Source organism: Hordeum vulgare, chromosome 2H (genome assembly GCF_904849725.1).
Source record: "Hordeum vulgare subsp. vulgare chromosome 2H, MorexV3_pseudomolecules_assembly, whole genome shotgun sequence".
Taxonomy (NCBI): Eukaryota; Viridiplantae; Streptophyta; class Magnoliopsida; order Poales; family Poaceae; genus Hordeum; species Hordeum vulgare.
Window position 1 is genome coordinate 100,992,837 of NC_058519.1, and position 26,558 is coordinate 101,019,394.

Genomic DNA, 26,558 nt, shown 5'->3' on the forward strand with positions numbered 1-26,558 from the left:
CCAAACTTGTCCTAGATGACTGATTGGGTGCATCCACAGATTTTTAGTGCGTCGTATTTGCTATGTCGGCTATAGATGCTCTTATAGCATCTCCAACCCACGCGGTAAATATGACGCGCGCAGAAGAAGATGCACTTTGCGCGCGGGGGGGGGGGGGGTGTTTGGTGCGCTTGCTGGCAAAACGCGTGCGCTAAATAAAATGGCGCGCGTGCGAAAAAGCGGCACTCCGCGGTAGTTTTCACGCGCGGCGTACAACGCACCGTTTTATAAATCGTGCGCGGGCGCCTACAAACAGCCACCTCCGTCGACTTTTTTCTCGCCTTCGCTGCACCGTCCCCGGAGCAGCCCCGACTTCCGCGGCGTCCGCGCCCGCCCCTCCGGCGTTTTCTATGCGGGGATACACTCCGGAGACATTCGCCTCGGGCTCGGCACTTTTGACACCGTCGAGGTGGCCACTCGCGCGGCGGCTCTCGAGGGCGCGGGCGCAGATGAACTTTCCGACCGTCCGAAAGCACGAGGAGGCGCAGACCTGCGCGCCTCCCCCGGGGTAATCACTGGGGAGGACCGCCGCATCCAGGCGAGGTGGGATCGTCGCATCCAGGCAATGTAGGATTGCCGCCTCCTCATCGCCGAGAAGGACGAGCAGACCATGGAGGCGCAACGCCAGCGCTTCCCACAGGACGTCATCGACGAGTGTGAGTTCTGGGCACGGTAGAGGGCGATGTGAGCCGCGGAGCGGGCAGAAAGACGTGAGCGGAAGGCTGCAGCGCTAGCGCAGTGCGACATGAAGGAGACGTCGACATGGAGCGACAACGATAATTACTGAGATGACGTCTTCCTCATGTCGAACTACACCAGCAAGGAAAGCGATGAAGAGTAGTAGTTTATCTAGTTTTACTTTATCTATATCTAGTTTATCTAGATTTTATCTATCTAGTTTATCTAATTTTTATGTATCTATTTTATCTATGTAATTTATTATTTTCGTTCGGACTTGAACTATGGTAATAAAAGATATGAACTTTCTATTGTTAATTTTATTATTGTGTTTTTATTTTTAAAAAATAAAAATTATGTTTGTACTTGACGCGGACGTTTTGAATTTGTAGCACCTGCTGAAATGGCAACACCACGTTCTATTTTACAGCCCATGCTGAAACGGAAGCGTTGCCGCTCGAAAAAAAAAACATTTCAACGCTGTAACTATTTTTTTTAGCGCGCCCCGCTCCTACTCGCTGGACGGGTTTGCGGGCAGCAAAGGCATCCCCGTATGGCGGCAGCGCACCAGTTCCACGGCCTCCTCCGCCTGCCGCCTCCCCGCCTCCTCCGCCCCGTCTTGGTGCCACCAACTCGCTGCCGCGCGCCCCCTCCCCTCGCCTCCCCGCGTGTTCCACACCCACCACGTCCTCTCACCGAGAAACGCCTCTCCAGCGCTTCCCAAGCCAAAAGTGAGACGGCGGCGGCGTTACTGGGGGAGGAGGAGGAGAATGGAGCGGCGGAGCATGACGCGCGTGAGGCGCGAGAAGGGGCGGAGGGATACGTGGAGAGCGTTGGCGCCGGGGACCCCGCGGGCCCTCCGCCCCATCACCTTGCGGTCCGCGCTGGTCTCGGGGACCCGGTGTTCTTCCTCCTGACCTTCGTCGCCGTCACGGTGAGGCACCGAGTCTTTTGCCATCAAGATTCAGCTTCCATTTGAGTTTTAAAAAGATTAATCCTTCCGTATTGCTGCAATCTTGAGGTCACGGAGTGTCTCTTCTTATTTCCCCCATCTTTTGTTGCCTTCTCCAGACATCCATTGCCTTCACCAGCATGGTAGCGGTGGCGATTCCTACGATGCTCGTAAGTCTGGTTTCTCACAATGCAATTCCGAGTTGATGTTACTATGGAGGTCTCGCTTGGTTGTCTCGAGAAAGGGAATGGAGTTTACAGGTGGGACTTTAGTATACAAAATTAGGCATGGAAGTTGATTTATAATCCCAAACCCGTAGGGAGGATTTGAGAGAAAGTAACACCCCACCTGATTATACATAATTAGGCAGGGGAAATATCAGGTGCTCCCCATGCTCCAATTTCAAAAGGCCAATCTTAAATGTTTCAAAAATTCAAACAAATGTGAATGTTTACAAGGAATGTGACTACAACCCCTAAAAATTTCAGGTCCAAACTCGAAATCCACACCGAGAAACAAAAAAGACAAATTCAGATGAGTGTCAATGTTACTTTTTTTTTCTTTTTTTACACTATTCATGCTAGATTTCACATTTTTGTTTCTCAATGTGCATTTCGGGGTTGGACCTGAATCTTTTAGGGGTTGTAGTCACATTCCTTGTGAACATTCACATTTTCCCCAGAATTTTTGATACATTAAAAATTGATTTTTTGAAATTGGAGCATGGGGAGAAACCCAAGGATGGGGGCACCTGATATTTCCCAGGGCAGCGAGATGTGTGGGATGCGATACTCCGGTTCGCTCTAGCTTCGGTAGACTTTGAGTTGTGGTCATGGGCTTGGGCGAAAACTCTTGCCACACGTAGCGGAGTCTGACGCCGGTGACGGCTGCGGGTGTCGTCCCCTCCTTGGAGGTGCTGTCATGGCCCCGGCCACAACTCCCTTCCTCGTGCACCAGGGGAAACCCTAGATCCGGCTCTTTGGACTAGGTGGCGGCAACGCCGGTGCCATGGTGTCGCCCCCCTCCTTTGAGGCGCTGTCCAGGTTGCTCATGGAATCCCCATGGTGGTGCTGCTCAGGGCGTGGGCTTCCTCGATGATGCTTTCTTCGGGTCCGGCCAGGCCCCGTCGTCAATTCGCTAACTCCTTCTAGGCGCATAGGTGAAGGGTATGCTGGTCTAAACTGTCTGGGAGTCATGGTTGTTGCAAAGGTCTCTAGCTTCGGTCATGACGCGGTCTGGTTGCTCCCTGTTTTGCCTCGTCTTCTTGAGGTTGGACCGAGCGAGGCATTTCGTGGTGGGCATAGTGGGTGCGGTTGCTAATCCTGAGATTAGCGTTGTAATGGATAAAATGCGTTGTACCTGGCTTCCTTGCCTCTTTTTCTTTAATGGATGAGACACATGCTATGCTTATTCTGGAAAAAAAGGAATATGCTAGATGTCTTAGTAATATTCCTATACCACTCCACCATGTTAAGAAAGCTGTGGGCACAAATGTAGGTACCCTAATGGCATGCCATGTGATTTCCCAAACTATTTCCCTATAAGTAGATGTCCTTCTTCACTTGAAAGAGGCGCGGGGGGGGGGGGGGGCACTTTCTTCCTCACTTTGGCCGTGTTTGGTCCCTCGCATCGATTTTGGGCCCCTTGCACTTGTGGCCCTGTAGAGCCTGACTGAACAAATACAGGCCGTGAACCATGTTGTGCAAGACATGCGGTGTGGTAACCTATTCTTCTAGTGGTGACGTTACGAGCACACACAGTCATAGTCATAATAGCAACGAACATAGATTTAACCACATTGAACAAACAGTGGCAAGTGCAACACACAGTCATACACATAATACAAGTTAAGGACCTTGACACTAACGATGACGAGATTACAAAGCCCTCACTCTTTGACCCTGGCAAGTGCTGGGTCATGCAGAGCGCACTTGATCACTACCTCTGCACATGAATGGTCGAACACAGAGAACTTGAAAGCATTAGGGGTCAGGACTTTGCAGGTGTGGAAATACCCGATCTGTAGCTGGTAAGCTATGGCGAAGTTGGGCCACCCTTTATCTATGGCAACCCTCCCATTGACATTGCGGAGCCTCACCATCCAGTCTTTGTTTTGAGAGTGATCTCCCTTGGGATGGAGGGCAGGTGCTCTCGGAAGGCATAGGGGATGGGAAGTAAATCCAACCCGGTGCTAAGAGCACCTTGCAATGGGTTGTAGCTACCTCCTCACGGAAGTGGCCAACATTCGTCGGCCTCCCCCTACGTCTCTTGGAGGCGGTACCTTCTGCTACCTCCTTGCCCTTGGAGCTGCATTGTTAAGGACCAACTTACTGGCAGAGCACTGCAATAAAGAACATAAACATATTACACATGGACCCAAAGTACAATGGTGAATTGGTGGTGATCTTCCCTGCATGCGCTCATGTAGAAGGGGAGAGCTGGTACAAGGATCAGAACTGCAATGTGTAAAACCAACCGTCGTACCAACGATCACACTAGTACATGGACTGCACAACAATGAAAATCACATCGATCTGCCACCAAATCGAACTGATGTACCCCCAAATCACACTGATCTACCCAAAGGGGAACTGATCTTCGCCCCAAATCTAACCCTAAATCAAACCGTAAATGGACAGTTAAATAGAGCCCTATCGAAGCCTAAATCGGGTAGGGAATGGCTTACACCCATTGACGAAGTGGTGATGAAGCGCTTGTGGATGGTGGTCGTCTAGATTTCCCGTTGTCGTTGCTCGCCATCCAGATCTTCCCTTCGTTGATGCTCGCCACACTACCGGTGAGAGTGAGTGACAGTCGAGACAGGGGAGATTGAGCGGTGAGAGGAGCGAGGGGATTTATGGCGCGCTTTCAGGAAACAACGCGCCATCTCCCGCTTGTCCTGGCGCGTGCAACCACGTACCCTCCCTGCTTGCTTGGGCCTGGCTTGCTGGAAACCGTCGATTCGACCATTCCTCTAGAACCAAGCTCTGGCCTGCTTTGAGGAGAGTGCTATGCAGACCCAGCCGTCCGCGCATGTATCCAAACAGGCAAAATTTGGTCCTCCACAGCCTGGCTGGATGTTATGCGGTCAACCAAACACGCCCTTTGTGTTTGGGAGAAGCGTCCAAGCTTGGGACCGAGCACGGGGGAGTGAAACAAGACCAGATCAGAGTGTCCGAGCAACCTCAGCCGCGTAGGAATTAATTGGGCACGCTAGAAGAAGCCGCAGTCACCCAAACGTGGTCAAATCTTGAGCAGGCAGAGTGGCAGGACCGACTTGGCATGACAAGGTGTGGAACATGGCAAATAGGCGCAACCGGCTCTCCTTGGCCGGGCATGAAGCAGAGCGAGGCGCTGCGGCCGGTGTTGCGAACATCAGACCTTCACCCGGTTGGGTTGGAGCATGGATCCACACGGTGATGAGGTTACGGGCGCTGCCCGAACTCATGAGGGACTGTCGCGAGGGGCGCTACCCCTTTGAACCCTGTCACACTTGCCTTGAGACTAGACAAGTGCTAGAGTTGCCTTTCGATTAGCCTAGTGCTAGAGTTGCCTTCAGATAAGCCTAGTGTTGGAGTTGCCTTTGATCTAGACAAATTCTAGGGTTTCCTTCAAACCCGGTGATAGCTAGTGTGGTCCTTGGACTCTAGCTAGAGTTAGAGTTGCCCTTGGGTCTACACTACCAGACGTCACCCACGAGGACCTTCGAGGAGGACATCACCAAGACGTCGTGAATCCCCCCACCCAGGGTTGGAAGTGCGGGGGAGTTGGGTTGTGGAGACAAAGGCGCATCTCGTCCCTCGGACGGGCTAACGCTCCGACCCAAGGGTTCCCACAAATCTATTTTTCGGGCTTACCTGACAACACCCTTCTCTCTTTAACTGAAAGTCTGGAGCTCATGACTGGACCCACATGGAACTCCATGTATATATTTCAACTGCCAGTGTTAACATATTATCTTTGTTTTGAAGCTGCTAATATTGTGGCATCTCGTTAGTCATAAAAACCAATGTTTATAATATGCTGTGTCTACTTCTATACTTTGTGGCAATCTATGTTAAGTGTGCACGAGTTAGGAGAAGCAATGGTTATTTATCGATAGTGGGTCATGGAAAAGAAAAAAAGTTATGAGAGTTGAGGAGCTGATTGCAGAAGATTGAAATTGTTAGGAATATGCAACTTAGTATTCCAATGAGGCCATAGGCCGATATATATACATGTACAGGTGTGGAACATATGCAGGAAACCCCTTATATAATGGGATAAATACAAAGGGGTACATGACTATATTATATATACTCTAACACCCCTCCCTCAAACTCATGGTGGATGAACAACAATGAGTTTGGAGAGATACAAGCCATGTTGCGCTCTAGTCTGGGCCTTCGTCAGGAAATCCGCCAACTGTAACTCGGAAGGCACACACTGAAGAGCAATAACCTGATCTTGCACACCAGCGCGCACATAGAAAGCATCAACACCAATATGCTTGGTGAGCTCATGCTTCACAGGATCGCGCGTAATGCTAATAGCACCTGTACTGTCAGATAAGAGCAGAGTCGGTGTAGTGACAGAAACATCAAAATCCTGAAGCAACCACTGTAACCAAGTCACCTCTGCCGTCAAAAGAGCCATCGCTCGCAACTCAGCCTCTGCACTCGAACGGGAAACTGCGGTCTGTTTCTTCGTCTTCCAGGCAATGAGAGAACCACCAAGAAAAACACAGTAAGCAGAAAGTGAACGGCGATCTGAAGGATCACTAGCCCACGTAGCATCCGAATAGGCCTGAAGCTGTAAAGAACTGGAGCGAGGAAAGAATAGACGGTGAGAGATCGTGCCCCGAAGATATCGGAGAACACGAAGGAGGTGACTATAGTGAACCGAGGTGGGAGCGGAGACGAACTGACTTAGAATATGAACCAGATAAGAGATATCCGGACGAGTGACAGCTAGATAGACAAGACTGCCAATAAGATGACGTTAACGCGTCGGGTCAGGCAGGGGATCACCATCAGTATCATGAAGGTGAACATTGAGCTCCATGGGAGTCTCAACAATGCGCTCGTCAGTAAGAGCAACACGAGCAAGAAGATCCTGGGTATACTTTTCCTGGGATATAAAAAGCCATCAGAGGTAGAAGAGACTTCAATCCCAAGAAAGTAGCGAAGAGGTCCAAGATCAGACATAAGAAACTGCTCACTAAGACGGGCCTTTACAAAGGCAATATAATCGGGGTCATCACCAGTGATGATCATGTCATCAACATAGAGAAGAAGAAGAGTCCGACCACGAGGAGAAAGGTGGACAAATAATGCTGGATCATGAGCACTGGTTGAAAAACCAGCAACAGTTACCACATAGGCAAATCGCTCAAACCAGGCGCGGGGGGCTTGCTTAAGGCCATAGAGAGAGCGACGAAGACGACATACCATGCCATCAGGAACAGAATACCCAGGTGGTGGCTGCATGTACACCTCCTCACGCAGCTCACCATTAAGAAAGGCATTCTTAACATCAAGCTGAGATACAGACCAGTGGCATACAGAGGCCACGGCAAGAAGTCTACGAATAGTGGTCATATGGGCCACAGGAGCAAAAGTCTCGTCGTATTCACGACCATGCTCCTGCTGAAAGCCACGAGCCACAAGACGAGCTTTATAACGCTCAAGAGAACCATCAGAGCGAGTCTTAACCTTGTAGGCCCACTTACAAGTGATGGGACGGACACCGGGGGGAAGGGAAACAAGATCCCATGTACCAGTGCATTCAAGAGCAGCAATCTCCTCTGCCATCGCAAACTGCCATTCAGGATGAACAACAGCCTGACGATAGGAAGTCGGCTCAAGAACAGGAGCACCAACGGTGGGAAATCCAAGGCGATCAACAGGCGGACGAGGGCGAGAACGCAAGCCATAGGGAGGCTGAGACGAGGATGACGACACATCCGCAGAGTCATCCACATGACGTGAACGGCGAGTGTAACACTGAGGAAAAGATGGAACAATGCAAGGAGGGATCACCAAGGTAGAATCGGGGGGGTGAAGACGAAGAAGTCACCGGAGATGGAGGTGCAGAATCCAGTGGCATGCTAGGGGAGGAGACCGTGGGAGATGGTGGTGGCAAATCGACAAGAGGTGGAGAAGCAGAGGGAGCGGAACGAATAGGCAAAGGCTTGATGGGGGTGAGAGGTGTATCAGGAAAAGTGAGGAAAGAGATATCCTCCACTGAAAAGGTCGAGGAAGATGGGCGTGGGTAGAAGGGACGAGACTCATCAAAAGTCACATCCCGAGAGATACGCATCCGACGACCGATAGGATCCCAACAACGATAGCCCTTATGCTCATCACTGTAGCCTAAGAAGACACACTCAACAGACTGAGCGGTCAGTTTGGTGCGTTCGCGAGGGGCAAGAAGAACATAGCAAACACAACCAAACAAGCGTAGCATCGAATAATCGGGAGAACGATTAAAAAGATGCTCAAACGGAACACCACCCTGTAGAGTAGCGGAAGGTTGTAGATTGATAGGTGGAGGTGGAGACGGCCTCAGCCCAGAAATGAGGCAGGAGAGAGGCAGCAATCATCAATGTACGAGCCGTCTCAAGAAGATGACGATGCTTTCGCTCAGCCACACCATTCTAAGCGTGAGCACCAGGACGTGAGCACTAGGACAAGAGAACTGGGAAAGAGTCCCTTGCTCAGCAAGAGCACCCCGCAATATTTTAGAAATATACTCGCCAGCGGAGTCAGCACGGAACACACGAATGGGCGAAGAGAACTGAGTGTGAACCATGGCAGCAAAACGCTTGTAAATAGACAACACCTCACTACGAGAAGTCATGAAATAAAGTCATGTGTAACGAGAGAAATCATCTATGAAAATGATATAGTATTTATGACCCCCTTTCGAAGCGAAGGGAGCCGGACCCCATACATCAGAATGGACTAAATCAAAAGGACGCTTAGACACTGACTCACTATGCGAATATGGTAACTGAATCTGCTTGCCAAGACGACAACCCTGACATTCTAAAGAGACATCTCCTGAGACAGACCCCAGAAGACCTCGACAAACTAAAGACGACAAACGAGAACCACAAAGATGACCAAGTCGATGATGCCACTGCTGGAAGGAACCAGTAGCGGAGGCGACCGAAGCGGAGGAACTGGCGATAGTAGTGGCAGCGGAAGGAACATGAAGCCAGCCTAACTCCCAAAGACCCTGAGAATCACGGCGGCGAGGGCCAGCCCCAACCAAAGTGTGCGTGCGACGGTCCTGGATAGAACAAGAGTCAACGTCAAGGATGACGCGACAACCAGAATCAGCAAGTTGACAAGCAGAAAACAGATTCATGGTAAGTCGAGGAACATGAGCAACATCAGGGACATAATAAGATGGTGTGGTAAGATTGCCTCTACTAACAACAGAAAGGGGAGTACCATCAGCAGTGAGAACATGAACAGGAGAATCAAGCGATCGAAGAGAGGACAGAGTGGAAGAATGAGAAGACATATGAAAAGAAGCTCCAGAGTCCAGAACCCATGGGGATGTACCTGACTGTGTAGAAGGTGGTTGCTCAGTGCGAGAAGCATCCGTCACAGAACCAGCAGTACCCGTTGAGGAAGAACCTGAAGCGGCGAGCAGACGCTTAAGTCTTAGAATATCCTGCTCAGTCAAAGCGGTGGCTGAAGATGTCGAGGTAGCAGACGAAGTCCTTGAAGATGATGATCGTGCCTTACGCAGGTGTTTCCTCTTCTGGAAGCATCGGGACTCGACATGACCATCCAGATTGCAGTAGCCGCAATGTGGACGGGGGCGGCCCGAGCTGCCAGGAGGAGTGGGAAAGAGCGGCGGAGCACTCGAGCGAGAAGGGGTCGGTGCAGCATGTGACATAGTGGGAGCTCGAGCAGCGAGCACAGAGGGAACCTCCAGCAAACCAGCACCACGTAAGCGAGTCTCCTCAGCACGAATCTCAGAAAGCGCCTCCATGAGAGAAATACGGCCACGAGCAAACAACTGAGCACGTCGGGGCTCAAACTCCTTACGGAGCCGAGACAGGAACTCGTAGACGCGATGAAACTCCAAATTGTCCTGGACAGCCTGGAAACAGGGGCAAGTACGGCAACCAGCACTGCGGAGAGAATCAAGCTGGCGCTAGATAGCAGAACTCTGTGCATTGAAGTCATCAACAGTAGAGTCACCCTGCTGAAGAGCATGCTCCTGATGGACCACAGAGAGGTATAAGGCATCACCAAAGGGCTCATAGCGCTGACGAAGACGGGTCCACATCTCACAGACAGTAGGAAGGACCAGAAACTCAGAAGCAAACTGAGGCAGAACACTAGCAGTAAGAACAGCTGCAACACGAGCATCATCATCAAGCCATTGGGTGTAAACAGACAGAGCACCATGATACGTGTGAAGAGCCTCCTCATAAGCCAAAAACTTCTCATCATAAGCACGATCAGCAGCCTCATCAGCAAGCTTAGCCGCATCCTTTGCGGCCTGATTAGCATCCGCAAGAAGAACCGGTGGCTTCGCCGGAGTAGGGGCCACAGGAGGAACCGGACGTGGCAGACAACAGACCTCGCCAGAAAGAACGCCCCATAGGCGGATGCCACGCATATGAATGCGCATGAAGCCAACGAACTCGGTGTAGTTAGAGCCATCAAAGATCACCGGGCAACGAGGAACAACAACATAGCCCGATGCAGTAGACATTGTTTTTTCTTTTTTTAGCAGAGATCACGAGAACCAGCAGAATCCGACGAGACGGGATCCAACGGGGCGATGACGGGACGGGATCGGGAGCTGGTGGCGACGGGATCCAGCGGGGCGGTCGGATCCCTCGGAAGCAGCACATAGTCGTCGAATCCCTCAGACCGGCGGGGCGCAGCGCGGATCCTGGTGACGTGGACAGAGGGGGGAGGCGGTCGGGGCGGCTTGGACGGGGTGGATGGTGCCGAGCTGCGCAGGGCTTCCGAAGCTTGGCGTCGGGGAAGGAGCGAGCCGCCGATTCCGAATGAGGAGGCGTCCCGATCTGCAAGTCCCGAGATCCAGTTGTGCGGTGACGGGACGTGATCGGGAGCTGGTGACGACGGGATCCAGCGAGGTCCGATTGCTCTCCTTATGACGAGAGCCCGAGATCGAGCGCCCCTCACCTCGAGTTCCAGTGGGACTCGGGCACGGAATCGAGCAGACCTCGGGAAGAAGATGCAGCGGAGAAGATTGGATCGGGAAGAGCACGAGTTGCGCGTGCAAAAAAGAACCTAAGCTCTAATACCATGTTAGGAATATGCAACTTAGTATTCCAATGAGGCCATAGGCCGATATATATACATGTACTGGTGTGGAACATATGCACGAAACCCCTTATATAATGGGATAAATACAAAGGGGTACATGACTATATTATATATACTCTAACAGAAATAAGAGAATGTGTGGTGTCTGGAAATGAAAGGTTGATGGTTATGTGCTGTGAAAATACCCTTCAGCTGCTGCACATCCTTTTTGCCCCTTTTATGTACTACTTAATTGCTTAATTTGGAGGTGCAAAATCGATATTTCGTAGCCATAGTATGATTTTTGTTTGATGGAGTTTTCAGACTCAGTTCTATTCAACAGGCTATGAGGAGAGCTGCAAATTCATTTACTCTGCTGGCTGACGCAGTTCTGGATGAGTTACCGAGTACGATGACAGCTGTAAGACTCTCTGGCATGGAAATCAGTGATTTCACCCTTGAACTTAGTGACTTGAGGTAAACGCAAACTAACTGTATGCCTGAGTTTCATATGATGTTCATAATTTTTTTGGTTATAGGAAACCAAAGATTTATTTATCTACCTATGTCATAGCACTATCACTGTAAATTGATGTAGGTTTATATTATTTGGCACACATTAATTGCAGCTGACCTGCCCTCAATTTCACATTCTGTAGGCCATACTCTGTTTTAAATCCACGTACTGAATATGATAATGGTGTAAAGTTGCTTACAGTTAACATCATATTTATATTTAGTCGAAATCTGAAAGAAGCCTAACTATGCAAATTGTCATAAGCATGAGAACTGTGGATAATTATTCAACTCATTAGCTCATCTCCCTTTGTGTCTGTTCCTGAAACAACCATTTGCAGCCAGGTGGTAGCAGACGGCGTGAACAAGTCTACCAATATTGTTCAAGCAGTAGAAGACGGAATAGGACAAATGAGGAATATAACTCGGCAGAAGACTAAATGTATGTGCCCGTAATGCTAATGCTTACCACACCTGTGCTTATACTTGCTGCATCTCTTGATCTCTGATATATATGCTGATACACGCAGAGAATGGTAGACAAGTGAGGAAACTTGCGGAATATTACCATCGCAGGGCCAGCTAAGTTCAAATGATTCGTCTAGCCAATAACACCGACGATAGAAGAAACGACCAACCATTTGTTATGACACTTTTCGCAAAATTAGATAGCCCCGTTGCGCCAAATGGCGCATAAGACTGCTTCTGGATGGGAAGTGAACGCTTTAGTGATATACAGTTGTTGGTAAGCCACCTTGGTTGGCATAAAATGTGTCTCTTGGTATGTGAGGTGTAGTGAGGAACTGAAGATGTAACAAAGGGTTTTCGAATTATGAACATGTCTACACTGTGTACTTAGGATGCTCCAGTTTGAAAATATTGTGCAGCGCATAAAATGAACTTGGTGTAGATGCAATTGACATTTTGACTTGTGACTGTGGCCGCCTGGTCAAGCAACAGGCGGTCAACTTTCTTGGCTGACTCGTTGCTGGGCACTGGCGGCATTCGATCGTGACTTAAGACCTGGCCGCCGCCCGAAATTTGACCGAAGCTGCACCTGTAATAAGCCACCAACCAAATTCAGCTATACATTGGGGTCGCGTGATGTATCTTTTTTGCGGCAAATTCAGCTATACAGATGTGAGATACTACGGATGTGTTTGGTTGCATTCCCATCTCAACATAGGCCTTATTTGAAATCACAATAGATTATGATAATCTGAATTATAAAGATAGCTAGATTATATAATCTGATTTATAAAAATAATTTAGGTGAATATGTTTGGAGGTCGGATTATATAAACTGTAATCTAGGTTTTATATTGCATAATGATTTGTCTGTTTTCTGTTTTTTTTTAAAGAAGAGGATTGCGGTGGTAGGAATGTAATTATCTTTAACTTTACAAGGATAATGGGTTATTATCAATTCATAATCTGATTTTAACTGGGGTAGGGTAGATTGTGAGTTTTTAATAGTCTGTCCATCTAATTTTTACAATCTACACTATAATTTGTCATGTTTGGAGACATAATAGATTATAAAAACTGGATTATATAATCTAAGTGGTAACAGGGTCATAGTTGTTTCCGTTTCGTGCATGCTCATCTCAACACCCCTTTTCATGTACTCTTTCCATCTCAACTTTTTTGATCCATTCATTTCTAGACAAACCTAAGACAAGAATTTTGGAACGAAGGAAGTATGCATCTAGTATATTTATATTACTAGTACAAATGCCCGTGCGTTGCAGCGGGCGAAGTAAGAGGCCAACTTAGCTTTTAAATGGAAAAATGAACTACATAAAAGACTATTTACCTTCTTCGAGTAGTACAAGAGCACATAATATTCAGTTCAGAGAGGGTGAGTAATCACTCGCCCTTTTTTCAGGGAGTACACCGCGCATACGGCGGCCTGAACCACTTCATAAAACTGAGAACTATACAAAGGTAAATGTACAGTGGGATTAGTAGAAACAAAAAAATAGGAAAAAAATTACAATCTCACATATAGGTGATACAACATAGTGCTGCAATCCATAAAGAGCCCTTTCTTAATTTCATTTGAATACCTGATGGATCACAACGTAAGATCATAAAAAATCTTGCTACAGTAATGTGCAATTCCTCAAAAACATCCAGAAGAGCTTGGAGTTCCTGCGCTTCCATATATTCCAAAGGACCGCGATAAGCACAGTAGAGTGAATCTTGTTGAAATAAGTTTCTTCTCAGAGATCTTCGACCGAATCAGCATTGAGTGGATGAAAACTTTGTAGTTCAGACCACGACAAGGCTAAGGAGGAGGAGCTGATTAACATATGAGAAATATTCTCTAATTCATCACAGAAAGGACAATGGTTCAACTGGCATATGAGCACTATCCACTCTCACTGTCTATTACCACTCTACCGATTAAATTGAGTAGCAATATTACTATTAGCAGCAATAGGGAGTATATATCAGGGCCAATCAACAGCATACATATATTAGTAGCAGCATATGAAGCAATCGGCGACATACATATATCAGTAGCAGCATATCAAGCAATGAGCCGCACCCTGATTCTCTCTCTTATGTTCTCACCACAACCTGGCAAATAAAAAGAATCTACCCCTCCTCAGCCTCCCTTCTTGTTGTGTTCATCTGCACGGGAACAATCACCCAAGCGCTTAGTTTGTACAATGGATGTAAACAATTAGTAAGCAGCAGAATCCTTAAAAATAATCTTTCAATGGATCGACATGTGTAAAGCATACATATATTACAGCCTTGTCAGCAAATTGAGGAATATTGGGCATCTCAATTCCTATGAGCAGAATTGGAGTTTCCGGAAAAAAATAGTTAAATATTGAACATGCCTCTTTGCGAGAATGGCTAATCAACATGTTTATAAAATAGAGTAAATAACTATGTCAAGTTTCAGTGTTACATGAACACAACCTAACTACGACGACTGTGTATTGTTGTCGGGCGGTCGGAGGCCACCCAATACATCCTCGTTTCCAAAAGTACGCTAATGGAATACATTAAGTTAACATGTAAAACAATAGTAATCAGTATATTATTATTTTTTGAGGAATCAAGGGGGGGGGGGGGAGTTCCCCCACCTGAATATATAACTCAGCCGCGGCCGATTACGAGTTGCAGAATTACATGGGGACGCATGCGCGTGAGGAGAGTAATAGCCGCCACGAGTAATCAGTATATATGAGCATTAGAATATACTTAGCCATTAGTCATTACTACATGGAGCTAGAGTTGTAGTTTGTTTTAGTAGCTGATGTAATTCTAGCAGCACCTCAATTTGAACATTTCCAATTTTATTTACTTTAGTTGTCGCTAAAATTTTAAATAGCCGGCTATAGCTGATTGGCAATCTCTGGCAATGGCTAGACGTCTGCTATTCTCGATTGCTCAACAATTAGAAATTGTCTTACAATTACCCACCAACGCGTGGGATCGAGGCAGTTTTCGAGGGTAGAGTATTCAATCTAAATTTGTTGGTTCGCCAATAGGAAGTGAGAGGATACTCTCAAGTATTAGCAGCTGAATGTGTCAGATTCAACCACACCTGAAAGATTAATATCTACAAGCAAATTATCAACAACAAAGTAGTATGATAGCAACAATAGCAAATAACAACAGTAGCAAGTAGCAACAGTAGCAAGTAACAACAGAGCAAGTAACAGCAGGAGAGCAAAACAAATAACAACAGCAGTGGGACAAACTCGTAGGCAATGGGTCGGTGATTTGTTTGGATGATATTCATCATGCAACACTTATAACACCAAGAGATATGTGGCTAGCTCCCGTTCGTCAATGTGATGTAGGCATGCATTCCGTGTGTCGTCATACGTGCTTAGGGAAAAGAACTTGCATGACATCTATTGTCCATCCCTCCCGTGGCAGCGGGGTCCAAAAGGAAACTACGGGATATTAAGGTTCTCCTTTTAATAAAGAACCGGACCAACGCATTAGCACTTGGTGAACACATGAACTCCTCAAACTACGGTCATCACCAGGAGTGGTTTCGGTTATTGTCACTCCGGGGTTGCCGGGTCATAACACATGGTAGGTAACTACAACTTGCAAGATCGGATCTAAAACACACATATATTGGTGACAACATAATAATTTCAGATCTGAAATCATGGCACCTGGGCCCTAGTGACAAGCATTAAGCATGACAAAGTAGTATCAACATCAATCTCAGAACATAGTGGATACTAGGGAACAATCCCCGTCAAAACTAACTCGATTACATGATAGGTCTCATCCTACTCATCACCGCCCAGCGAGCCTACGAATAGATTACTCACGAACGACGAAGAGCTTCATGGAATTGAATAGGGAAGAAGGTTGATGATGACGATGGCGACGATTTCCCCTCTCCGGAGCCCAAAACGGACTCCAGATCTGCCCTCCAGATGAAGAACAGGATGTGGCGACGCCTCCGTATCGCAAACGCGACGAAATCTTCTCTCTTGATTTTTTCTGGGACGAAAGTGAATTTACAAACCTGAGTTTGGGTGCGGCAGAGCCACGTGGGCCCCACAAACTTGCTAGCCGCCACCAGGGGGTGGCGGCTACAAGGCTTGTGGCCCACTGGCCCATCCCCACCGGTGGATCTTTGCGCAGGTATTTTTCATATTTTCCAGAAATATTATCCGTAAATTTTCAGGACATTCTGAGAACATTCATTTCTGCACAAAAACAACACCAAGGCAATTCTGCTAAAAACAGCGTCACTCGATGTTAGTTCCATTCAAATCATGCAAATTAGAGTCCAAAACAAGGGCAAAAGAGTTTGGAAAATTAGATACGATGGAGACGTATCAACTCCCCCAAGCTTAAAACCTTGCTTGTCCTCAAGCAACATAGTTGACAAACTGAGAGAGAATGAAATTTTTTAACAAACTCTGTTTGATCTTGTTGTTGCAACTATGTCTAACTCATAACCAGAATTTCAGCAAGATCACAAGTTAATCACATAAGCAAGTGACTCAAAGGTCTCACGGTAAACTAATATCAATGGCATAATCAGCTAACGAGCAAATAATAATGAGTTTCAAATACCAACACTTCAATCAAAACAAGCATGAAGCAATATGAATAGGTGGCATCTCGCTAGCTCTTTCTAAGACCGCAAAACATAAATGCACAGCACTTTCAAAGATCAAGGGCTGACTAGACATTGTAATTCATAGCAACGAAGATCCAGTCATAGTCATACTCAATATCAATCAAAAGCAAAGCATAAAAATGACAGAGGTGCTCTCTAATTGGTGCTTATATAAGAGGAGGATGACTCAACAGGAAAATAAATAGACAGGCGCTTCGCAGAGGGAAGCATTGATTTGCAGAGGTGCCAGAGCTCGAGCTTTGAAAACAGAGATAATAATTTTGGGTGGCATGCTTTCATTGTCAAGGCAATGACCAAGAGTTCTCAATATCTTCCATGCTACTCATGCTATAGGCGGTTCACAAACAGAAAAGTAAAGTTTTAACTCCCCCACCACCAATCAATCACACTCCATGGCGAGCCGAATCCTCGGGTACCGTCCATACTAACATCAATCTGGGGGGAGTCTTGTTTTACAGTTATGTTTTCGATTTAAGCTTGGAACTGGGCATTCCAATTACGGCCCCCTTTCTCGTGAATGACAGTAAATAAACACATGTCGAGGATAACACTCCTAGCATGGAAGATACCAATAGCCCCCTGTCACCACATGAGCAGTTCGGGCATGCAAAACATATTATTTCTTGAAGGTTTAGAGAGTGGCACATGCAAATTTACTTGGAACGGCAGGTAGATACCGCAAATAGGAAGGTATGGTGGACTCTCATGGAATTGTTTTTGGGTTTATGGAAGTGGATGCACAAGCAGTATTCCGCTTAGTACAAGTGAAGGCTAGCAAAAGACTGGGAAGCGACCAACTAGAGAGCGACAACAGTCATTAAGATGCAATGAGTTTGACTAACATTAAATGCAAGCATGAACAAGATATAAATCACCATGAACACGAACATCATAGAGGCTATGTTGATTTTGTTTCAACTACATGCATGAACATGCTCCAAGTCAAGCCACTTGAATCATTCAAAGGAGAATACCATCCTATCATACTACATCACAATCATCTCAAAATCCATGTTGGCATTCGAGACAAACCATTATAAGCTCTCAGCTAGTTAAGCATGGTATCAGAAACTATGATCTCTAAGTTGTCATTGCAAACATGGTTCTCTCACAGCAAAGATGAATCTGGAATGACAAGCTAGCCATATTTACAAGAACAAAATAGATAGAGTTCATACCAGCTTTTCGAGTCTCAGTCACTTCATCATATATCATCATTATTGCCTTTCATTTGCACGATCGAACGATGTGAACAATAACAAGAGTGCTCGTGCATTGAGCTAAGCTGAATCTGCAGGCAACCACAAAGGAGAAGACAAAGTAATATGGCTCTTTGAAAGCTAAACAGGTATGCATGCAAGAACCACTAAACATTGTAACCAATATCTTCTACCTTGACCCAAAGAAAAAGAAAAGTATTTACACGGGAAAGCTCCCAACAAGCAAAAGAAGAAAGGAAAATCTTTTTGGGTTTTCTCTGAAGGACACAAAACAGGAAAACAAGAAAACGAAAAAAAACTAGGATGGATAATACAGTGGCAAAGTGTAAACACCGGCTAACAAAGTGAAAGCATAAGCATGAATGTAAGGTCGGTGAGAACACGTACTCCCCCAAGCCATGCAAAAATTCATCACTTGGCCACTCGCACGCTCGAACTTCTGTGACTTGAGGAACTACGTACTTGGGGTGGTTCTTCTCATCCTCCTTGGGGTTACGTCTTGAAGAGCCTCTCAAGAACCTCCTCATCTTTTCCTTTTTCTAGCTCTGAAAAATTCTGAAATTTTTAGAGACTTCGAAAGAAAAGTGAATAAAGATTAACCCAACTCATAGCAACTACTCCTACTAGTGCCTAGAGACCGTATCACGCGCTAAAACTACTCGGGACCAGCTAAATAACCATTTCTAGCTCAAGAACAGGGTCACCAAGGTAGCAAGAATACGCGAAGGATAAAGCACTAGAGCAAAAACTAATTGGACCAATGGAGGAGTCACTTACCAAGGAGTAATTTCCCCAAAACGGTTCGGAGAATGGTGCTTTGAGCAAGGAGATTGAAAATCACAGCCAAATGAACAAGAACACGGGTTTGAGCTGCGAAATAATTTTTTCTCGAGGTGGAAGAAGAGGATGGGAGCTGGAATGAGTGGAGGGGGTCCCTGTGGGCCCCACAAGCTTGCTAGCCACCACCAGGGGGCGGCGGCTGCACGGCTTGTGGCCCACTGGTCTGGCCTACTTTAGTGTTCAAAAAGGGTCTTCCGAGGATGACAGCCATGGCATCGCCCTCGGGAATATCCAAGATAACAAAGTCTGTTAAGATAGTGGTGTTAGCAACCACAACAGGCACATCCTCGCAAATGCCGATAGGGAAAGCAGTTGATTTGTCGGCCATTCGCAGAGAAATTTTAGTGGGTGTCAACTTATCCAATTCAAGTCTACGATAAAGAGAGAGCGGCATAACACTAACACCGGCTCCAAGGTCACATAAGACAGTTCTTACGTAGTTTCCTTTAATGGAGCAAGGTATAGTTGGCACTCCGGGATCACCAAGGTTTTTAGGAGTTTCACCTTTGAAAGTGTAATTGGCAAGCATGGTGGATATCTCAAGATCTGGTATCTTCCGTTTATTGGTCACGATATCTTTCATGTACTTGGCATACTGAGACATTTTGAGCATATCAGTTAAACGCATCTGCAGAAAGATGGGTCTTATCATCTCAACGAAGCGCTCAAAATCCTCATCATCCTTTTTCTTGGATGGCTTAGGAGGAAAGGGCATAGATCTCTGAACCCATGGCTCCCTTTCCTTACCATCCTTCCTAGCAGTGAAGTCATTCTTATCGTATCTCTTAGGTTGTGGGTTACCAGGATTAACCGTAGGTTCAATCTCCACATCCTCATCATTGCTAGGTTGAGCATTATTATGAACATCGCTGTCCATATTGTCACGAGGTTCATGTTCATCACTAGATTGTGTTTCTGCATCAGACGCAGAAATATCATTAGGTTCTTCAGGTGTGACAGTATTTGGTGAACTGGCATGTAGGTTTCAATCATCCTTCTTCTTCTCCTTAGGATGACTGGGTGTATCAGCATTAATTCCTTGAGAATCTTGATCAATTCTCTTAGGTGACCTTCAGGATACAAAGGTTCCTGAGTCATTTTGCCTCCTCTAGTAATGACTCTGACAGAGTTGTCATTTAATTCATTGAGCAAGTCATTCTAAGCTTTAAGTACTTGTTCTAACTGAGTAGTAATCATAGAGGCATGTTTACTCAGAAGCTTCAGATCATTGACATTTCTGTCTACACAAGCACTTAAATGGCTAAGCATACGAGTACTTTGTTCCAAATGTCTGCTAACATAATCATTGGAACTCTGTTGTTTGGCAACAAAGTTGTCAAATTCATCAAAGCATAGGCTAGCAGGTTTGTCCAAAGGAATATCACTCTCATGAAACCTACGCAGAGAATTCACTTCTACTACTTGTATCGGGTTATCGAGACCATGGATCTCTTCGATAGGTGGTAGATTTTTGACATCTTCAGATCTAATGCCTTTCTCTTGCATAGAGTTCTTGGCTTCTTGCATATCTTCGGGACTGAGGAATAGAATACCTCTTTTCTTAGGAGTTGGCTTAGGAGGTGGTTCGGGAATAGTCCAAGCATTATCGTTGATCAAGAGGTTATTCAGTAGGGTCTCAACTTGTTCTACAGTTCGTTCCCTAAAAACACAACCGACACAACTATCTAGGTGGTCTCTAGCGGCATCGGTAAGTACGTTATAGAAGATATCAAGTATCTCGTTCTTCTTAAGAGGGTGATCAGGCAAAGCATTCTGTAGCTGGACGAGCATCCCCCAAGCTTGTGGGAGACTCTCTTCTAGGAGTTGAGCAAAGTTGTATATTTCCTGCAAGGCAGCTTGCTTCTTATGGGCAGGGAAATATTTCTCACAGAAGTAATAGACCATATCCTGGGGACTACTCACACATCCAGGAGCAAGAGAGGTGAACCAGGCTTTAGCGTCATCCTTTAGAGAGAAAGGGAACAACTTAAGGATATAGTAGTGGCGGATCTTCTCCTCACTAGTGAAAAGGGCGGCTATATCGTGTAGTTTGGTAAGATGGGCTACGACCGTCTCAGACTCATAACCATGGAAAGGATCAGATTCGACTAGAGAAATTATCTCAGGATCGACAAAGAATTCATAATCCTTATCGGTGATAAAGATAGGTGAAGTGGCAAACTTTGGGTCGTATTTCATCCTAGCTTTCAGAGATTTTTCCTTCCACTTGAGAAGTAATTTCTCAGCGTCATAGGCATCCTTACATGCAAGAAAATCCTCAGCTATCTCTCCCTCCATAACGTAACCCTCAGGTATATCACACAATTCATATCTAGGAGAGCTAGATCTAGCAGGAGCAAAAGCAGGTTCTATCTCAATAGTATCGGCAGTTTCAGAAGCATCACGAGCATTGGCAGTAACTCTAGCAATATGAGCATCAAGGAATACCCCTAGTGGAACATCAGGCAAAGTAGTATCTCTAGCAGTATCAAGCATAGCATCATCAGGCAAGGCAGTATCAGGCATAGCATCTCTAGCAGTATCAGGCAAAGCAGTATCAGGCATAGCATCTCTAGCAGTATCAGGCATAGCATCTCTAGCAGTATCAGACAAAGCAGTATCATAAGCATCGTCAAGCACATGCGACATATCAAGATTTCTAGCAGGAGGTGATGTCGCAAACTTACTCATAACGGAAGGTGAATCAAGTGCAGAGCTAGATGGCAGTTCCTTACCTCCCCTCGTAGTTGAGGGCAAGACTTTGGTTTTCGGATCCTTCAGATTCTTCATAGTGATTAGCAGATATAAATCCCAAGTGACTCAGAGAATATAGCAATACTTCCCCGGCAACGGCGCCAGAAAAATGCTGATTGGCAATCTTTGGCAATGGCTAGACGACTGCTATTCTCGATTGCTCAACAATTAGAAATTGTCTTGCAATTACCCACCAGCGTGTGGGATCGAGGCAGTTTTCGAGGGTAGAGTATTCAACCCAAATTTGTTGGTTCGCCAATGGGAAGTGAGAGGATACTCTCAAGTATTAGCAGTTGAATGTGTCAGATTCAACCACACCTGAAAGATTAATATCTGCAAGCAAAGTATCAACAGCAAAGTAGTATGATAGCAACGGTAGCAAGTAACAACAATAACAAGTAGCAACAGTAGCAAGTAACATCAAAGCAAGTAACATCAGCAGAGCAAAACAAGTAACAACAGCAGTGGGACAAACTCGTAGGCAATGGGTCAGTGATTTGTTTGGATGATATTCGTCATGCAACAGTTATAACACGGAGAGATATGTGGCTAGCTCCCGTTCGTCAATGTGATGTAGGCATGCATTCCGTGTGTCGTCATACGTGCTTAGGGAAAAGAACTTGCATGACATCTATTGTCCATCCCTCCCGTGGCAGCGGGGTCCAAAAGGAAACTACGTGATATTAAGGTTCTCCTTTTAATAAAGAACCGGACCAATGCATTAGCACTTGGTGAACACATGAACTCCTCAAACTATGGTCGTCACCGGGAGTGGTTCCGGTTATTGTCACTCCGGGGTTGCCGGGTCATAACACATAGTAGGTAACTACAACTTGCAAGATTGGTTCTAAAACACACATATATTGGTGACAACATAATAATTTCAGATCTGAAATCATGGTACCCGGGCCCTAGTGACAAGCTTTAAGCATGGCAAAGTAGTAGCAACATCAATCTCAGAACATAGTGGATACTAGGGATCAATCCCCGTCAAAACTAACTCGACTACATGATAGATCTCATCCTACTCATCACCGCCCAGCAAGCCTACGAATAGATTACTCACGAACGACGAAGAGCTTCATGGAATTGGAGAGGGAAGAAGGTTGATGATGACGATGGCGACGATTTTCACTCTCCGGAGCCCAAAACGGACTCAAGATCTGCCCTCCAGATGAAGAACAGGATGTGGCGGCGCCTCCGTATTGCAAACGCGACGAAATATTCTCTCTTGATTTTTTCTGGGATGAAAGTGAATATATAGACCTGAGTTTGGGGGCAGCAGAGCCACGTGGGCCCCACAAGCTTGCTAGCCGCCACTAGGGGGGTGGCGGCTACACGGCTTGTGGCCCACTGGCCCATCCCCTCCGGTGGATCTTTGCGCAGGTATTTTTCGTATTTTCTAGAAATATTCTCCGTAAATTTTCAGGACGTTCTGAGAACTTTCATTTCTGCACAAAAACAACACCAAGGCAATTCTGCTAAAAACAGCGTCACTCTAGGTTAGTTCCATTCAAATCATGCAAATTAGAGTCCAAAACAAGGGCAAAAGAGTTTGGAAAAGTAGATACGATGGAGACGTATCAACTCCCCAAGCTTAAAACCTTGCTTGTCCTCAAGCAACTCAGTTGACAAACTCAGAGAGAAAGAAAAACTTTGACAAACTCTATTTGATCTTGTTGTTGCAACTATGTCTAACTCCTAACCAGAATTTCAGCAAGATCACAAGTTAACCACATAAGCAAGTGACTCAAAGGTCTCACGGTAAACTAATATCAATGGCATAATCAGCTAACGAGCAAATAATAATGAGTTTCAAATACCAACACTTTAATCAAAACAAGCATGAAGCAATATGAATAGGTGGTATCTCGCTAGCTCTTTCTGAGACCGCAAAACATAAATGCAGAGCACTTTCAAAGATCAAGGGCTGACTAAACATTGTAATTCATAGCAACGAAGATCCAGTCATAGTCATACTCAATATCAATCAAAAGCAAAGCATAAAAATGACAGAGGTGCTCTCTAATTGGTGCTTATATAAGAGGAGGATGACTCAACAGGAAAATAAATAGACAGTCCCTTCGCAGAGGGAAGCATTGATTATCAGAGGTGCCAGAGCTCAAGCTTTGAAAATAGAGATAATAATTTTGGGTGGCATGCTTTCATTGTCAACCAATGACCAAGAGTTCTCAACATATTCCATGCTACTCATGCTATAGGCAGTTCCCAAACAGAAAAGTAAAGTTTTAACTCCCCCACCACCAATCAATCACACTCCACGACGAGCCAAATCCTCGGGTACCGTCCATACTAACATCAATCCGGGGGGAGTCTTGTTTTACAGTTATGTTTTCGATTTAATCGTGGAACTGGGCATTCCAATTACCGGCCTCTTTCTCGTGAATGACAGTGCATAAACACATGTCGAGGATAACACTCCTAGCATGGAAGATACCAATAGCCCCCTTTCACCACATGAGCGGTTCGGGCATGCAAAACAGATTATTTCTTGAAGGTTTAGAGAGTGGCACATGCAAATTTACTTGGAACGACAAGTAGATACCGCAAATAGGAAGGTATGGTGGACTCTCATGGAATTTTTTTAGGTTTATGGAAGTGGATGCACAAGCAGTATTCTGCTTAGTACAAGTGAAGGCTAGCAAAAGACTGGGAAGCGACTAACTAGAGAGCGACAACAGTCATCAAGATGCAATGAGTTTGACTAACATTGAATGCAAGCATGAACAAGATATAAATCACCATGAACACGAACATCATAGAGGCTATGTTGATTTTGTTTCAACTACGTGCATGAACATGCGCCAAGTTAAGCCACTTGAATCATTCAAAGGAGAATACCATCCTATCATACTACATCACAGTCATCTCAAAATCTATGTTGGAATTCGAGACAAACCATTATAAGCTCTCAGCTAGTTAAGCATGGCATCAGAAACTATGATCTCTAAGTTATCATTGCAAACATGGTTCTCTCACAACAAAGATGAATTTGGAATGACAAGCTAGCCATATTTACAAGAACAAAATAGATAGAGTTCATACCAACTTTTCGAGTCTCAGTCACTTCATCATATATCATCATTATTGCCTTTCATTTGCACGATCGAACGATGTGAAATATAACAAGAGTGCTCGTGCATTGGGCTAAGCTGAATCTGCAGGCAACCACAAAGGAGAAGACAAAGTAATATGGCTCTTTGAAAGCTAAATAGGTATGCATGCAAGAACCACTAAACATTGTAACCAATATCTTCTACCTTGACCCAAAGAAAAAGAAAACTATTTACACGGGAAAGCTCCCAACAAGCAAAAGAAGAAAGGAAAAATCTTTTTGGGTTTTCTCTAAAGGACACAAAACAAGAAAACAAGAAAACGAAAATAAACTAGCATGGATAATACAGTGGCAAAGTGTAGACACCAGCTAACAAAGTGAAAGCATAAGCATGAATTTAAGGTCGGTGAGAACACGTACTCCCCCAGGCTTAGGCTTTTGGACTAGCTTGGTCTACTCCCAAGGTGGGAAATATCCAGCTCCGGGATACTCCGGAGCAGACTGTGGATGCCACTGCTATGTGAGCTCCTGTGGCTCCCACTGATAAACTGGCGTCTGTTACTCGACTGGCGGCTCGGGCACGGGCACCTGTGGTTGGGCCAAGCCCCAATATGCGTAGATGTCTGAGGGCATAATAGTGTACCTGCCTGCATGAAGATCAAACAAAGAAGGAGCAGGCAAAGTAATAGTCTCTCGAGTACCCTGACTAAATACCAGGTTATAAATCATCCGTATACTAGCATCTCTATCCAGAAAATCATGGCGAACCATGCTGTCATAATCCAGATATTTCTCAGGGAGAAGCATCTCTCCTTCCTCTCCGAGTCTAATGGGTATCTCAAAGTGTCTGGCAAGACGGGTAGCATAGATACCTCCATAGACGACACCCTTGGAACGGTTAGTGTTCAACCGTTGGGCTACTATAGCACCTAGGCTATAAGTCTTATCATTATAAAGGCCTTCGCGCAAAACCGCAAGGTTTGAAGAACTAAGTGATCTAGTCTCCCCACGGCCAATCAAACATTTTCTCACAAATAATGAGAAGTACCGAAGCACAGAAAAATGTATGCTAGCAATCCTAGCGCGAGACACTCCTCTCTCCTCTCCAACAGCAATAGTACCAATGAAATCCTCCAAGTCCCGTGGACGAGGGTCATAGATATCCCCAATATAAGGTAATTTGCATACATTGCAAAAATCCTTTAGTGTCATGCACTGGGGGATGTCGTAGATCATGAACTCAACCATGGGAGGATTCTTCCTCGGATAAAAGTAGAAGCTTTGAACGAAAATGTTGGTGAGGAGGAGGTATTGTGAGCACTTATCTTCAACGAATGCAGTAAGACCTGCGTTCTCCACCAAGTAATAAAAGTCTTCATAAAGCCCAGCGGCGCACAAAAATTCATCACTTCCCCACTCGCACGCTCGAACTTCTGTGACTCGAGGAACTACGTACTTGGCGTGGTTCTTCTCATCCTCCTTGGGGTTACGGCTTGAAGAGCCTCTCAAGAACCTCCTCATCTTTTCCTTTTCTAGCTCTGAAAAATTCTGAAATTTTTAGAGACTTCGAAAGAAAAGTGAATAAAGATTAACCCAACTCATAGCAACTACTCCTACTAGTGCCTAGAGACCGTATCACGCGCTAAAACTACTTGGGACCAGCTAAATCAACATTTCTAGCTCAAGAACAGGGTCACCAAGGTAGCAAGAATACATGAAGGATAAATCACTAGAGCAAAAACTAATTGGACCAATGGAGGAGTCACTTACCAAGGAGTAATTTCGCCAATACGGTTCGGAGAATGGTGCTTTGAGCAAGGAGATCGAAAATCATAGCCAAATGAGCAAGAACACGGGTTTGAGCTGCGAAACAATTTCTTCTGGAGGTGGAGGAAGAGGATGGGAGCTGGAATGAGTGGAGGGGGGTCCCTGTGGGCCCCACAAGCTTGCTAGCCGCCACCAGGGGGGCGGCGGCTGCAGGTCTTGTGGCCCACTGGTCTGGCCCCTAGGCCAGCTCTCAGGCCCAGTATTTTTCAAATATTCCAGAAAAAATCATACT

General features: G+C 45.8%; 1 protein-coding gene across 1 annotated transcript; it reads left to right on the top strand.

The window, feature by feature from the left end:
* Positions 1-1,232: 1,232 nt before the first annotated feature.
* LOC123425322 lies at positions 1,233-12,365 on the top strand. Its single transcript, XM_045109005.1, has 5 exons — positions 1,233-1,651; positions 1,789-1,839; positions 11,297-11,430; positions 11,811-11,911; positions 12,000-12,365. Coding segments are annotated over exons 1-5 (669 nt in total). The 5' UTR covers positions 1,233-1,270; the 3' UTR covers positions 12,002-12,365.
* Positions 12,366-26,558: the final 14,193 nt, after the last annotated feature.

Excerpts from the sequence above, each read along its gene's own strand:
- LOC123425322 (XM_045109005.1), top strand. The coding sequence starts at position 1,271 with ATGGCGGCAGCGCACCAGTTCCACGGCCTCCTCCGCCTGCCGCCTCCC. Across the intron at positions 1,652-1,788 it reads TGACCTTCGTCGCCGTCACG|ACATCCATTGCCTTCACCAG; the intron begins GTGAGGCACCGA and ends TGCCTTCTCCAG. Across the intron at positions 1,840-11,296 it reads TGGCGATTCCTACGATGCTC|GCTATGAGGAGAGCTGCAAA; the intron begins GTAAGTCTGGTT and ends TCTATTCAACAG.